The sequence below is a fragment of the Varanus komodoensis genome, unplaced genomic scaffold (assembly GCF_004798865.1).
Source record: "Varanus komodoensis strain SLA01 unplaced genomic scaffold, ASM479886v1 scaffold48, whole genome shotgun sequence".
In the NCBI taxonomy this organism is placed as follows: Eukaryota; Metazoa; Chordata; class Lepidosauria; order Squamata; family Varanidae; genus Varanus; species Varanus komodoensis.
Window position 1 is genome coordinate 4,228,680 of NW_025336059.1, and position 16,709 is coordinate 4,245,388.

The 16,709-nt window shown below is 48.4% G+C and overlaps 1 protein-coding gene across 2 annotated transcripts in view; it reads right to left on the bottom strand.

The window, feature by feature from the left end:
* MXRA8 (matrix remodeling associated 8) overlaps positions 1-16,709 on the bottom strand; it is a 30,244-nt gene that overhangs the window by 5,431 nt on the left and 8,104 nt on the right. The window contains exons 1-5 of one of the 2 annotated variants that reach the window (XM_044445251.1): positions 15,153-15,864; positions 8,212-8,235; positions 6,994-7,299; positions 5,833-5,934; positions 4,038-4,496 (exon numbers count right to left, since the gene is read on the bottom strand). In XM_044445251.1, coding sequence (XP_044301186.1) covers positions 4,038-4,496; positions 5,833-5,934; positions 6,994-7,299; positions 8,212-8,235; positions 15,153-15,201 — 940 coding nt within the window. In that variant the 5' untranslated portion in view covers positions 15,202-15,864. Of the gene's footprint in view, positions 1-4,037; positions 4,497-5,832; positions 5,935-6,993; positions 7,300-8,211; positions 8,236-15,152; positions 15,865-16,709 lie in introns of those variants that run through there. The other variant, XM_044445252.1, reaches the window with a different exon arrangement.

The window sequence follows — 16,709 nt, forward strand, 5'->3', positions numbered from 1 at the left end:
GAGAGCGAGACGCCAGTGTGGAATGCATCTCTCCGTACGTCTTGGCCGAGCGAGTCGTGTTTAAAGGAGAGACCTGGAACGATATGTGTCCGCAACAGTCAAGGGCTCGGACAAATCCAAAGGAGGGAGCCAGGAGTGGCGGTCTTGGTTCCTTTCCCCCTTTTCCTTGCGGGGGAAACGGCTGGCACTGCAGAGAAGGTCCGAGCCATGGGGGAAAGACTTGTGCTTCAGCTATTAAGCCTTTGGGAAGTGCAATTTTCCCACAATGGGATAGCAGCAGACCCATGGGTGAACCAGTGAGAGCCGGTGTGGTGAAGAGCATGGGACTGGGACTCAGAGGATCTGGGTTCGAGTCCCTGCTCGGCCATGGAGCCACCTGGGGGACTTTGGGGCAGTCACAGACTCTCGGCCCAACCTACCTCACAGGGTTGTTGTTGTGGGGATAAGATGGAGGAGGAGAATGATGTCAGCTGCCTTGAGCCCTTTGGGGGAAAAGGCAGGATATGAATCGAATGAATGAATGAATGAATGAACCAAACCCTGCTGCAGAACATGGGTTCACAAGCGGAGCTGTCAAAGGAGGGGGAAGCCACCGTAAGAGCGGCAGTCTGGACTCTGCCCATGCCGTCCTTGTATGCCCATTTGCATGCCTTGAAACTGATATATCTCACTCTGAGAGAACCTGCAGGCTATGGGGCAGCATAGACATGAAGTAAAATAAATAAGGAATACTGCCACTGCAATAGTTTCGCATGAGCTGCTTTTTGGAACTGCCTATCTTTTTCTAGGCCTGCCCAGTTTAAATCAGGTTGCGCTTTTCTTTAGATCTAGGTGCCAGTTCGGATGGACCGAAGCACGGACGGGCGAGAGAGTCAAGCCAGAGGAAAGCAAGCCCTCCTTCACACATGGCCTGGCTAGCATATGGAACTCACTGCCACAAGAAACAGTGACCAGCAGAGCTTTCGAAGAGGGCCGGGCAGATTCCTGGAGGATGGGTCCAAGACCAGTCGCGGCGGCCACAGAACGCCAAACTCGGCAGGGGCGGCCAAGGCCACCGTTGGCCACCCTGGGAAACAAAATGGAGGAGAGAGACGTCCGCCGAAGGCTCTTCCTGAGCTCTTCTTAAGGTCTAGATCAGGGGCATACAATCCACGCACAACACGGGGCCACACCAAGGCCCGATTCTGCCCTCCCCTCCTTCCCCCAGCGCTCAGCTCCCCCCTGCAGCTCTCCTGATGCAACATGAGAGCCAGTGTGGCGTCGTGGTGAAGAGCACGGGACTGGGACTCGGGGGATCCGGGTTCGAGTCCCCGCTCGGCCATGGAGCCAACTGGGTGACTTTGGGCCAGGCACGGGCTCTCAGCCCAGCCTACCTCACAGGGTTGTTGTTGTGGGGATAAGATGGAGGAGGAGGAGGATGTAAGCTACCTTGAGCCCTTTGTAGGAAAAAGGCAGGCTATAAATCGAAAGATAAATAAATAAAATAAAATAAATGTTTGCATGGAGTGAAAATTTGTGCCCAAAGCCCATTCCGTGTATTTTTCAAGCCTGGCAAGGCCTCCCGCAAACTCAGAGATCAGCTCTCCATGGATGTGTGTGATACTGCGATGACTCCCACCTTCTGTTCCCTGTCAATTGCACTTTCCTGCTCCTCCCGAGGAGACACCGAAACACAAACGATCCCCGTAAGTGGGAACAGATGGCTTCATGCCACCAACGTTGTTCCGAAAGCTACAGAGTTAACTTCAAATCTGACAGCAGGCTGAGCAAAAACAGAATGAGGCCATGTTGATACTGTAAGCAGAATAAAATTTCCTGTCTAGAAAACTCTGCCAATGTTGGAACGGTTCCCAGGATGAAGAGGATCCAACGAGAAGCTTCCCAGCTTTGCTTCTTTTTTATCTTCGCTTCTTTTCCCCCTCTGAACCTGCAAGAGCTGACATGGATCCTGGGGCTTGGAGGCACCCCTTCTGCCTCTCTTGCTCCAGAGTAAACATGGTCCCGCTTCCCGCTACGTGGCTTATAAGGGCCCAGAGCTGGAGAACAAGCCAAGGAGAATTTCCAGACACTTTTCAGAAGTGAAAAGATAAAACTCAGAAAACTCAGGCGAATAATATTCTTGACGATTCAGCAAGTTCTCTTTGTGCTTCTTTCTGAACTCCACCCGGGAATATGAACTCTCTCTCTCTCTCACACACACACACACACACACATACACACACACACCTCTGCTTGTTTGAGCTGCTTAGAAAAACATTTCCTTGGAGACCTGGGCCAATTTCCTGGTTGTAGCCAAAATGAATCCCAAGCAGGGGTGCAGCTGGGGGGTCTTCCTTCCTCATTAAGTTTCTCCATTTTTAGATTGGCCCGTCCAACTGAGCATTGTGAAATCTGGCTCATTTCCATATGCCCTGCTTTTCCCACAAGACCAAACCTGGTACCCTGCAGTTGTGTCAAACCGCCACCCTCCTGGTTTGCTTGACACATCTGCGTAAGACTGCCATAAAGAATTTGAGATTTCTCCTGCCTTCTCCCGCTGTACCCAGCCTTTTCCACTCCAGAAGGCTTACCGCTAAAACTAGCAATGCCGGCCCGTTAAAAAATTTATCACACACCTTCGGGTTTGCCGTTAAGCAGCCAATAAATATTAAAAGTGTGATAAATATTTTAAAATGTTAATTAATGTAGACCTAGAGCTGTAGGAGGGTTGTGTGTAGGTTTTTTCACCATTAAAACTGCCCATTTTATTTTTACTTTTGATGATGCATTTCGCCAAGAAGAAGCAGAAAAGAATTAAAGTGATAAAACAGATTGGAAAGTAATTTGTTATTACAGAGACAGAAACAAGAAATGGAGTGGCAGGGACGTAGGCTTCCCAAATTCAGGAAACCAAGCAACACACGGACCTGTTTCTTATGGAATCTTTGCTCAGTTGAGGTATTCAAGAGGGCTAAAATGCACTAAGACCATGCAATGCCTCTCATTCAAGGGCTGAGGGTGGGCAGGCACTGAAATGGGCTTTCTGGATCCAGCCACATCAGGAAGCCATGGTGAAAACAAAATGGTTTACACCTCAGCAACAAAGCGTGGCTTCTCTCCATGGCTTCCTAGCCCAGCTGGGTTTGGACAGTGTGACAACCCATCTTCAACGACAACCCATGCCTCCACAGCCCCTGAGCACAGGATACTGTTCGTCTGAACCCAATCAGTGCATAGTGCACGGATGTCGGATTCCAGCCAAGGATCCAAATTGGGTCCACCTTAGATTTAAGGCCATGTAATCTGGCCCTTGAATTGGGGAGCTGGCAGAGACTCCTGCGAGTCCCTTGGACCGCAAGGTGATCCAACCGGTCAGTCTTAGAGGAGATCAACCCCGGCTGCTCTTTAGAAGGCCAGATCCTGAAGATGAAGCTCAAATAGTTTGGCCACCTAATGAGAAGGAAGGACTCCCTGGAGAAGAGCCTAATGCTGGGAACAATAGATGGCAAAAGAGGAAGGGGACGGCAGAGGATGAGGTGGCTGGATGGAGTCACTGGGGCAGTGGGTGTGAGCTTAGGTGGACTCCGGGGATGGTGGAGGACAGGAGAGCCTGGAGGAAGGTTGCCCATCGGGTTGTGATGGGTCGGACACAACTTCACGACTAACAACAACAATCTGGCCCTATGAGGCTGCCAAGATGGCCACATATCACCTTCCCAAGGCACTCCGAATTTCCCCCCAGTATTTTTGTGGTGTCTTGGCGCTCGCATGATTTCCTCTCTGCGCTCGGGACAATCCATAGGTGGCAGTCAAAACGACCGGCACAAGACTCCTCGAGAAGGAACTTCATGAGACGTTCCACCTGATCTATCTTCACCAATAGGTGGCAGTCAAAACGACTGGCACAAGACTCCTCGAGAAGGAACTTCATGAGACGTTCAACCTGATCTACCTTCACCAATTGCTCCTCCAAGCATCTCCTGCTCTCAGGTTGGACCCAATTCCCAGTTTGCTTTGGCACAGAGTCCTTTTGTCCCCGTTTCGGCTGAGAGACCTACCTGCAGGAGGCACGTAGTGGTGGGTGAGGTTCACCACAACCTTCTTCTCTGGCTCGGGCTCCAGAACGGAGACGTGGAAGATCCTGCGCTCGTGGAGGCCGCAGTAGTGATGGTGGAGGTGGCAGGAATAGATGCCCTCGTCAGCGACCTCCAGAGCAGATATCCTCAGGGAGAAGTCGCCCAAGGCAAAGGCTTTGTCGGTGATATTCATCTTTTTCCGGATGAAGAGAGGGCCGTAGGAACGCCCTTCCCCCGAAGCGTACAGGTCAATGAGCCGATCCGCCCGGTCGTGAGGCACGCCTGGGGGCTGCCGGTCCCAGTGGACCACCTGCTGCTGCTCTTCGTCGTGTCTCTCGGTCCAGACCTGGTTCCGGTTGATGCAGGAAAGCACCACCGTGCTGCCTTTCAGCGCCACGATCACGACTTTCTCTCCATCCCAGTACCGCTCCACTTCTTTGGCTGGGGAAGGCACACGAACACGCAAGATTCGCGTCAGCTTCAGCTCCGTGCCAGAGGACGCGTGTTGCAAGCCCTTGAGAAGTTCTGGAGAAGTTCAGAGCGACCGCTGCCTCATCAGCATCCCTCCAGGAATCTTTCCTTCCGAGGGCGACCTTCAGGGGCCACGGTCCAGCAGTGGGCGGGGCCAAAGGCCAAAGGGGCAGGGCCAATATATTATATTATATTATTTATTTATTTGGGGGTTTTATCCCGTCCAATTATGACACGTCTCTGGATGGCTTACAAGCAGAGCACCCCATAAATACATATAATAACCCTAAATAATCCACGACTGAGAATAAAACATAAATTAAAATAGTTAAACTTTAGCATTACGGGAAAGTAAGGAGGTCTTGAACTGGAGCCAAAAAGGATGTAACGTCGGCACCAGGCGGACCTCTCTGGGGAGTGCATTCCATAGCTGGGGAATATCACCTTTCTCTTCAGCCCTTTACAATAAATATTCTCAAGCTGACCAGCAACAACCTACACTCAACCCATGCTCCACCGCTGCACATGGGTTCTTGTGTTTTCTGAACTCAATCACTGCCAAAGGCACTAATCCCTTGAGTTTTAGCATGTTGAGAAGGGAGGGAAACCTCCATCCATCTGCTTCGAGCCCAAATATTACAAACCCGTCTCCCATGGAGATGCTGGATTTCATTTCTCATTTGGCCAGGGCGACTTATTTTATATTGTTAACTTGTTTTATATTGTTAATTTATAGTATTTTAATTGATTTATTTGTGAGCCGCCCCGAGGCTTCGGCAAATGGGGCGGCATAGAAATTTTCTAAATAAATAAATCAGTAAATAAATAATCTTTAGTCAGGCAATGCTAATGGAGGCGGCAGTCCAAAGACTACAGAAGTTGCCGAAGCACAACTCCCAGAATTTCTGAGCCTTATCCTGCCGGCTGAGGCTGCTGGGAGTCGGAGTTCTACAGCACCCCTGCTTTATCTGAATTGCACAACCCTGATCCTTTGCAGCTGGTCTTTACAACTCCACAGAGAAACAGTGATTTTTTTTCCAGCCGTTCTCTCTGCAGCCTCGTGACAGGAAATGCCCCGTAGCCCACAAACATCTTAATTACGGCTCCCGGCCTTTTCTCTGCTGCATGCCACACAAGGGAAAGGCGAGACCTCACAGCCGCCTTGGACAAGATGGAGCGAGTCGACACAGGAGAAACGCTGGAGGTCAGGGGAAAACCTGAAGGAGCAAGCAGAGCCTGCAAAAGGCCCCCGGGTTTTCGCAATCTGCCGCTCAAGGCCTGCCACAGAGGCTTCCGCGGTGTTTACCTTTTTTCGTGACGTCGAGCTGTATTTGCTCCCGTTCGTACAGGTGACAATAATGGTGATGGAGGTTGCAGGAATACACGCCTTGGTCGCTCTCGGCAACGTCTAGCTCGTAACGCGAGCGAGCGAGCGAGCGAGCGAGAGAGAGAGAGAGAGAGAGAGAAAGGGATCTGTTATCCAGGCCACAGGGCTGGCTGTCATCCACTTGCGGGGCGGCAAGGGGCCCTGGAGGTCACCTACTCCTCTGGCTCAACACGTCGTGGACAATGGAGGGGGGCATTTTCAGCACCGCCGCTCTGTCTCCCGCCCTGCTCGGACGCTTCCAGCAAAGGAGAGGCAGCCGCCCTGTGCGGATTTTGTTTACCCAGTTGGTTCATCTCCATCTTGTGGCTTGTCCAGCCCCTTTGGGGTTCAAGATGGAATGACCCTCTACCAGATGGAGGGAGGACCACCAGTCTGGATGGCCTTAAGAGGGACGAGACAAATTCATGAGGAGAAGGGCTATTGACAACAGCCAGGTGCGGTGGCTATAAGCTCCCTCCAGGAGCAGCAGGGAGCCTCTATACCCCAGCTGCTGGGGAACATGGGTAGGAGGGTGCTGTTGCCCTCCTACCTGCTTGTGGGCATCTCATGGACAGCTGGTTGGCCCCTGTGTGAAGAGAAAGCTGGACTGGAGGAACCATAGGCCTGATCCAACATAGCCCAGGGTGGAGGGGGGGTATGGACGCCTTTTGCTCCCTCTCTCATAATGGAAGGACCCCAAGGGTCCTCCCATGAAGCCGATTGGTAGGAGATTCAGGACAGGCAAGAAGAAGGCCTTCATCAGACTTTGTGCCCACAAGACGTAGCGATGGCGAGCCACCAACCTGGGTGGCTTTAAACACGGCTAGACAAATTCAGGGAGGAGAAGCAACGATGGGCTATTAGTCCTGATGGCCCTGGGCTACGTCCAGTTCCAGAGCCAGTGTGCCAATGTGCCTCAGCTGCTGGGGAACATGGGCTGGAGGTGCTGAGGCCTTCAGCTCGGGAGGTTCTTGTGTGCAGCCGATTGGCCACTGTGTGAGCAGAACCCTGGACTGGATGGACCTCCTGTGAATCCATCTCACGGCCGGAAGAAGGAATGTGCGGAAGGGGAGGCGGGGAGGTGATGGGGTTTTCTCCTACCCTTGATCACCAGAGAGAAGTTGCCGTCTATGAAGGCGTTCTCAGGCATGGAGATGCGCCCTTCGTTGTAGGAGCTGTAAATGCGCTGCTCCCCGGCCGAGTACATGTCGCACAGCCGCTCGGTGACCTGCCCGCTCCTGTCCAGGTCCCAGTGGACCACGCGCTGGCGGTCGTTCAGGCGGTCCTGCGTCCACACCATCCGGTAGCTCTTGCAGGAGAGGACGGTTCGGGAGCCCGCCCGGGCGGTGATGTTCAGCACAGACACCACCATGGTCTCCGGATTGGAAGCATCTGCTGGTGCCGAAACTGGAAGGAGAGCGCGAGCGACGGCCATGTTGGGAGATGCACCCTGGACCGAAATCCCGTAGCACCGGGATGGGGAACCTCTGGCCCAGGGCAGCCCCCGAGACTTTTCCATCCGGCCTAAGAGCTTCTACTGCTCTTATCTCCAGTCAGTGGCTGGAGCTAAGAGCATGTTCAAAGACAGTTCAGGAAGATTCTCCCTTGCCTTTGTTATATAGGACTTATCTATGTAATGCTCATGCAATTTATTCAGCTGTTCTGAATAATTTTTGAAATGTTTCTGGGAGCTTTGTCGGGTCTGTGACCACACAATAAAGATTGATCAGGAAGACTGAACTCTCACAATTTCTGTTTAAATAAGAATAAGAATGTCTGAGTTTGCTTCTAGACCTGTGAACTGGTGCAAGTCATCTTTGCAGAATTCCTTTGGGGGATGCCATTTTGGGTTATTGATCAAGCCACATGCGATGCTGGGAGGCGTTAATATCATCATCAATGGAGATTTATAACAACAGTGGTCTAACGTTGAGGCCAGGGGGAGATCTCAGGCTTTTAGGATCAAGTCTGGGTTTTCACTAGCTCCCCCAACCAGAGCCTGGTGCCATTGGATAAATGGAACATGAAATGATTCCAAGCTCACTATTTAATTTGAATTATGTGATCTGAGTGGAGCTGAAGCTCTTCCACTCAAGAATCTACTGCAGCTTGTTCCAAGCGTTCTTCTCAAGAGCCATTTTTGTGCTGCAATAGTGCAATCATGGAGAGTCAGAAATCCTGGACAGGTTTCTGCAAATCAGGCCGTCTCCCAGCAGATCTAGATTAAGCTTCTGATCACAAAATCCTTGTCTACACTATAGGATGACATGCAACATGCTTTGGATACTTGGACTGTCTTGTGTTTCGATTCATAATTACCTGAATAAGGATGAACAACAGACTCTGAAACAGGAAAGAAAGAAAGACGACATATTAGGGAAAATATTAATCACTTCCAGGGAGACAGACATGTTAATTTCGTGAGCCGTTGAAACAGAACGTGTGTTCATTCCCCCCAGACTAAACCTGCTCTGCAAGTGACCATTCCAGCCCCATAGCCGGGAGACCCCCCAGTGGGCACACCACCCCATAACCATAATCACAGGCCCACTGCAGCCTCTGCGAGGTCAGACCCATATGAGAATGTGCCAACCTCTTTTAAGGAACTGAGTGCCCAAACAGTGATGGCAAGTCACACTGAACAGCAGAGATTGCTCGTGTGTGAGCCTTGAAAGGAAAGGGAAGGGAAGGGAAGGGAAGGGAGGAAGGAAAGACAGACAGACAGACAGACAGACAGACAGACAGACAGACAGTTTCAGCCACAAGTCACACTGAACAGTAGAGGTTGCTCATGTGTAAGCCTTGAAAGAAAGAAAGAAAGAAAGAAAGAAAGAAAGAAAGAAAGAAAGAAAGACAGACAGACAGACAGACAGACAGACAGACAGTTTCAGCCGCAGTCCCACAATCCCGTTGTGCTACTTGGTTGATCTAAGCACCTCTGAACACAAATAAGAGTGCCCCTTCTCTAGATTGCAGGTCAAAAGACTCAGTCACGTCTGGAAATCCCAGAAGCAGAGGTGTGGAACCTTAAGCTCGCGGGCCACATCCACCCAGGTAACTCTCCAAGACTCCGCATGGAGCTGTGCCCGGTTCCTTCACCCCCAGTTGTTTGGTGCCTTCCTGGCTCTTGGGAACCTTCTCCCCATTTGAAGACCTTAAATGCCTCTCCTATGGTTTAATTCCCAGCTTCAACCTAAATAACACTGGTGTTTGGGGGCACATCTAACCTGCCCATTTAGTCTTTGGACCTATCTGCCCACGACACGCACCCTCCTCAAACATCTCCAAAACTGAATTTGATCTCTGAACCAAGGGAGGTACCAGCTCTGGACCATAATATCCAGCCCATTCTCCAAGTGCTGAACTCTCCATGGCCAAAGAGACAGCAGCAGGCTGAGTGACGGAGGACGGAATGGCGTCTCCTAGGAGGACCTGGCTGGCTGGAGCCCTGAATGGGGAACTCCACACCCTGCTGCAGGCCTCCGGCTGGGAAGCACCATTCCCACGTTTTGCATGATTTCTCTTGCTGCTCCCATGGTGGACGTTTTGAAAGAGACAAAGCCGTAACAGGCCTCTCTCTTCTTCTCTATCATTTGCGGTCTACGATCTCAGAAGACAGAGCTAGCAAATAGGTTTGTTCTTTGTGCAAGCCAAAATTGCAGGCATGGCTTTGCCGGAAGGGTGCCAACAGCTGGAATGCAGCTGGAAACGCCTTAAGGTTGGAGGATGCTCAAGAAACGACCCCCTTCTGTCAAAGCTGACATGCTGTTTCTCAAATACAATGATAAATATAGATCAGAATATAAACAAGTGAGAGAAACCTTACACACCCTTTGGGTAGTTAACTGCCTGCCACCCTCTACGGAGCTTCCCTCCTTCCTTGGACACTGAGCCCCACGCCTTTGATATCTGCCTCCCCATCTTAGCATCTTAGCATCCCTTACGGGCCCACCAAAGGCCTTCCCATCAAACACCAGCCACCGAGGTCTTGGAAGCCTGCCATCTCCATTTATTTATCTATTTAAAACATTTCTATGCCGCCCCCATCGCAACAAAGCCTCGGGGCAGCTCACAACAAAAACAAAACAAACCATCTCTGAGTCCAAATTCAATCCCAGGTCCTCCTGAAGTGCCTCTGCAGAGGTGCAGGGTGTAATCGTCACCTTTGCTCCCCATCTTCGGAACTCCCTGCCAAATTCACCTGGCACCGTCTTTATTTTCCTTTCGGCACCATGAGATGACATACCCTTCTAGGAATTCTTTTAACACTCGGCCTGAATGCTGTGGCCCTTTTTATACTGCTTTTATAGATGTTTTCCTCCATTGTGTTTTAACTGGTTTTAATGTGTTAACTGGTTTTAAAATAATGTGTTTTAGTTTATTACTATGTTTTATATAACGTAAGCCACCTAGGAAGGCCTCATCAGTTATAGGCGGACTGTAAATACATATAAATATAAATAAAATCATTATGGGTCATCAGGGGCTGCCTATTTGTAAAACAGCTGCTGGGGTGAATACGGCACTCATTGCCCAGAAGGCCAAGGGGCAAGACCCAAAGAGAGATCCCTGGTCCAAGAAGCAAAGTATAACATCTGATTTAAATCATCAGTTCAAGATGGTATCATCCCAGAGAGCCCCAGAAGGAAGCTGCTGACCTTCCAGATGTAAGATCAGCCTCCAGTGCAGATAATCGAGGAATCTCAATGAAATACCAATTTTTAAAAGGGGTGGAGTTGTCCAGGAAATTACAGGCTGCTTAGCAACTGTTCCAAGTAAACTGGTTGAAAGCATTCTTAAAGATACCATTAGTTAGTGCATCAAAGGACAAGCTTTGCTGAAAAATCATCAGCTTGGCTTCAGCAAGGATAAGTCCTGTTTCAATAATCTTTTAGAGTCATTTGAGAGTGTCAATAAAAACATGGATGGGGTGAACTGGTACCCAATAATTACTTGGACTTCCAAAAATCTTTTGATTAAGTCCTTCACCAAAGACTCATGCGCAAACTTAGCTGTCTTGAAATGAAAACCAGGGATTGGGGATTTTTAACTGGCTAAAGAACTGAAAACAAACTGGGAATAAGTAGAAAATTATCTCCAAGGAGGAAGGGAGGGATCTGTATCAGGACGTTTTTCAACATCCTGATCTGGAATTAGGAGTGAGAACTCAAGTATCCAAGTTTGCCGATGCCACCAAATTATTTAAGAGGGTTAAAATCAACAGGGGTTATGAAGCGTTCCAAAATGGTATCTCCAAACTGAGAAAAAGAGCATCAAAAAGACAAGTGCAGCTCAATTTAAGCAAATGCGAAATGCTGCAAGCTGGGGCAAAAAGGTGGATGCTTTGCCAGATTTGGACCACGTGTGTTTTACACGTGCTTTTTTTCCAAGGTTAGTTTTTTCTCCGCCTTCTTGTCTGCTTGAATACTCAGCCACAAGGGTCGCTGGAGCGCAATCGGAGAGATACCTGTGTGTGTTTTGTGTGATAGCAAGCAAAAGGCTTGCCGGAAGGCCTGGAGAGCCCTGGCCTGGATCAGCTTCGACAACATTGAAGAAATCGCCCTTGCACTTTTGAGGGGACCATGTTTTCCTACAGGCACAGCAAAAATCTAAAGCAATCTACCCTGATCTGCTGCCCTCGGAGGTATTCTGGACTACAAGCCCCATCATTCTCAGCACTGGCCATGCTGGCCTGGGCTGATGGAAGCTGAAGTCCAAAACATCTGGACAGCATCCGGTTGGAGAAAGCTGTGCTGAAGCCTTTTGCACACCATGTGTGTGAAAACACACATGTTTTTTCTGCTTTGGGGTTTAATACAAAGAACATGGCTTTGCTTGCAGATTCCATAGATTCAATATCTGACAAATCCATTTATATAAGAAAAAAACCTTGGCCGTCCTTGCAAGGAAAAGAGCAGGAAACTCACCAGATGTACTGTTTCCTTCGAATGGCGTGATGCCTGAGCTATGAATAGCATTTACCCTCTCTCTCTGGGATTTTTTTATCGCGCAAGGTTTACTCACGACCACTGCAAAGACCACCTGGTGCTGGAGGCCGGGGGTGACATTTCTGCAGTGCCATAACATCTCCAGCAGTTTTCAGTGACTCCTGGCTGTGCTAGGTTTACAAGCACACAGTCTGTGTGATGCTCATCCTCTCTGCCCATCCAGCTGCCCTCACTAAGCCTCTGAACAAAGACTATCTTACGGACGGGACAACCAGACACGCTGGTGCTCACCAAACTCCACTTCGCAGCTCGGTTCAGCTTGCACCCCTATTGACTAAGGCGTAAAAATGCATGTGTCTGAAAAATGTGCATTAAAAATTATGCATTTTCCAAACATTTTGGATGCTTTTCCAGAAAACACACCTGTGTTTGTGGTCAAAGTTGCAGGCAGGACAGACTCTGAGGATCTTTGAGCAGAAAGAAGATTTTCACATATCCCTACAAAGTTCCGGCATCTTGGAAACTCACCAAATTGTTCCATCGTCCAAACCAAACTCTTCACCATTTAATATTTTTTAAATAAACGGCCAATATAGTGCATTATCTTTGATGCAAACTGTATGCTTCTACCCGCTTACATCCTAAGAAGGCAGCCCTATAACCATGTCTCTTAAATGCTCAGGAAAAAAAATTATGGGGCTGCAGATGAGCTCCAAGGATGGGAAGAACTACCCCAAGTGCCACAAGCTGCCAGGACAGCAACGTTTCCTTGCCCGCCCATCTTCCCCGAACTTCTCTCCCTTTCCACACAGAGAATCCAGACTGAATCAGGCCTAGCCCTGTTGAATATCCACCTGGTGTATACAAAAACCAAGTTATCTAGCCAACACCGATCAACTGAACCTCCTTCACGCAGTGGAATCTCACTCCAGACCTCGGACATCTCCAAAGTTGCAAACTTCCCCCAGCTAAGACTCGGGAAGGGGGCTGAGTCCTGGGGGCTCTTGGCGAACAGGCTGGGTGCAAATCCAGTGGATTCAACATAGGGCTGCCAGGTGCCCCACATCAGAAGACAGCCCCGTCTTTTGGACTGCCAGCAGGCGGCAGGTCCCCGTTAGGTTGTTTACCAGAGTAAAGAACAGAAGACAACCAATCATCTCACACTCCTCAGCGATTTTCCACCAGGTTTTCCTTCGATAGGTAAAATCACTCTGCTTTGGATCCCTCATTTAAAGCACACCCAGAAGAAAACCGAACACTTCGCAGTAGGAAAGGGAAATGAAGGAACAACTTTCCCACTTGGCACAGAGAGGTCTTGTTGACTTTAAGGGTAGATTCAGTCCCCCATTAACCATCGGATTCCGTAGGATGGCAGCTGGCAGAATTTATGCTTACATTACGGACTCCGAGGTTTTTAAAAAGTCAGAACTCTTAAGAGTCATTAAGCAGGGCAAGGTACAGAGAGAGAGAGACTTGAAATGAAAGAATTCTGTGCCAGGTTTGAATGGGATCCACAAATTTTCCATGCCAAAGTTTACTCTCAATTTGCATCCCAATCTGCCTTCCTTTGTGCAGTGTAATCTGGGGCATGAGGGAATTATTTTGCTGCAGCAATTGTGAAATCGAGAGTCAGACATCTATGCTGATTTGTTTCAAATCACTGGGTAAGCTACTGGTAGGTCCCAGTAGGACTTCTGTCTGATCCTGGCACAAGGAAAACTTGGGGCAATCGCCAAAGGACTTTCTTGGGGGAAAGCAGCAGCAAGATATGCATGACAAAAATATTTTCTCAGGCTAAATTGGTGGAGGATGGAACTGCATATGCAGTCTTTCCAGCTATGCAGAATTCTTCATTCACACAGGGAAAAATTGGGTAAAATTCAAAAATGTGTGTACTTCTGAACTGGAAATCTTTCTCAAGGCTTTATGATTTCTCCCAGATGTGCTCTGACTAGGAAACCCTAAAAGTAAAAGCTTGCACCCATGTTGGGAAAAAGAATATGTATGTTAACAAATTAAAATCTCTCACTGTTTGCCAGAGGAAAAGCCATTTGTTAAATGCCCTTTTTCATTCCTTGATACACCACATGAGACACAAAAGAACTAGGTCCTTCAACTGCACCAATTATAATTACCCTGCATCAGTTAATCAACTAAACTCTTAGGTTGATTAATTTATTAATAAAATTGGTGAATGCTTCTTCTGGAAGCTGTTGAGTTTCCTTGTCTGGCTGCTTGCTGTGCTTTTTCCTGTTTGAACCAATCCCTCATCTTTCCTTTACCATGGCTATGATACCTCCCCTCTAACTTCTGGTATACTTGAGGGATGGTTCCATTTTAGAGATGGGGAAAACTGAGGTTACAGGTAACTTTTCCTATGAGCTCATGGCAGAAAAAGCAGGTCTTAGGGCCGGAGTCTTGCTGATTTGACCACATCATCTCTCTGGATGAAAGACCAACCAACCAATGTGTGTCAAACTGCCAATTTTTTCCACTCGCCCTACTCTTCTGCTTATTTCATCAATGTGACTCACAGATGTCTGATGTATTTAGCCCTTTCTCGCCATGTACTTCCATTCCAGGAAAGGCTGCACCGTTAGAATTTGCCACAAAGTGCAGGAGCAGAGCTAATGAAACCACATGGCAAGTGTGAGCACAAGACAGGTTGCCGGCTACACAATTTTTTCCACCATACAGGTTTCTGCAGCCTGTCAGAAATGCATCCACCACCACTTGCCCAAGCATGGAGACAGTGAAGCTTTACCTGTGGGGTTTCTGCCTGCCACCCTTCCACAGAAAAGAAGAACATGCGCCTTTTGAACTTTTCTAGGCAGAGACATCCCATTAAGTTTTTCGGATCTTCCTAGCCAAAGCTGAACTGGCACCCTCCCAAGCAAAGTAGGAGCTTCCATCAGGAGGTTGTTTTGCAGGAAAATTCTGGAGATACTCCAGGTTTTGCTGGACTTTTCTGGATTTGGGGGTTGTTGGATTTACTCCAAATTGCTGTGTTTAACTGGTGGTGCTTTGGGTTTGTTTCCTTTCACCTTACACGCTTCCTAGGGAAGCCTTCCACTCTTTCAGGGCACCCTAGAAGCCAGCTTTAAAGAAATAAATTTAGCACCCAAGCAGTCCCAAATTTACATTAAGAGATTTCTGCTCGCCAAGCTAACGGCCAGAGTTCAAAATCGCTACATGCGTTATGCATTTCCCCCCACAACCCCCCCTTCCCACCAATGCATTTTTTACCCAAGACGAGAGGAGAAAGAAAAATAAAGAGAGAGGGGAAAGCTAATTCCCTCCATGTAAACTTACCCTGCACAAACAACAGTGAAGCTAAGAGGAACAGATTTACTCGGTCCATGTCTCAGATCCTCTTTCTCGCCTTCTTCCTCCCCAAAAGCAAACTTTCTTCAGACTTTCTTTCTCCGCCTCACTCTGCTAGAAAACACTTATGACCTCATCAGTGTACAGCCCATGAAACATAGGCATGTAACAGTCCTACCCAGAACGACAAGCGTTTCCACGCCTCACCTTCGACCTCTCTTTCTCTCCCCTCTCCCGCCTGCCCTCCAAGACTTCCCTGCTCTATGTCTACATAACATACATACTATTGCAAGTCTCTCCGGCAAAGACCCTTTTGATGTAACAGCATGTTAAAAAAATCCAGTGAGTTTTTGCTGGCTTCACACAGCTCCGAGCTCCAAAAACAACCGTCACCCCACCCAGCTCCCTTCTGGGTATGGTTTTAATTTACTTCGGCATTTACAAAATCCAGCTTTTTGCATTTACGTTCCGCCAGATGTCTTCCTGGATCCCGTTCTCGTTTTCTTTCCTCTGTTCCTCTTGCCTTGCCTTCCGGCTGGTCCCTCCCAGAGTCTTTCAGCTCCTCTAAACATGAATTTGCTGAAATCTCTCAGATCTTAGACTATCACATGGAACCAGGATGAGCGAAAAATGGCTGGGTATCTCATGGTCGATTTCTGGTTGACTGTGGGATTTTACTCTCGACTTCTTATCAAGCAAGCTGCAGGTCGGGTGTACTAAAACGATCTTGCTGAACTCCCAACAGTTCACAGCAGAAACATCAAAATGGGACACAAACCCAGGCATTTCTCCAGATGGCTCATTTGTTAGTTTTAAGTTTTGATACAGTGAAAACTTTCCAATCTTTGTTTTGAGTCTGCCTTTTAAAAGCTTTCTTTGTGTCTGTTTCTGGTCACACGTGTATCAGTTTTGCATAATAATCACATTTTAAAGCAACATCCCCAAGATAATGCATTTTAAACATTCGTTTACCTAATACAGAATGCGGGCCCTGCTTTTTTGATGGGAGACGCCTCCTAGAACATTCAGAGAAGTGCAAATTTCATAGAATAACTGGGTTTGAGTTCCCATAATGGCTCACGTAATTGAGACGTCTGTTCAGTCATTGACCCAATTTCTCCCACATTTCTGGTCAAGTGGAAAAGCACTCGGGGGAACAGCATTAAATCCTAGGCCACCAGAACTTAGTCTGTTCTTCACCGGAAGAAAAGGACAAGCCCCAGAACTTTTTCCTTTCTGTAAGTAGAATTACATTCCAGTTTGCTCTCCCCCCACCATGGATTTGCAGAGGAGAGCAATTTGCTTATTCAGCAGAAATAAAAGCTCTTTTCCTGCCCAAACGCAGCATCCTTTTCATCATCAAAGCTTCCTCCACCAATCATGCAACCATCAAGCCCAGCTTTGCTGCATTTGGCTTAGTTTCGTTGGCCCGCAGCACGAAGACAAGTCCTGCTTTTCACCAAAGGCCACGCAGCAACTCCATTATGAAGAATGATCAGGCCTGAAGAACAACACATGGAGAGCTTTGCAGAGGGAGTTTTGATT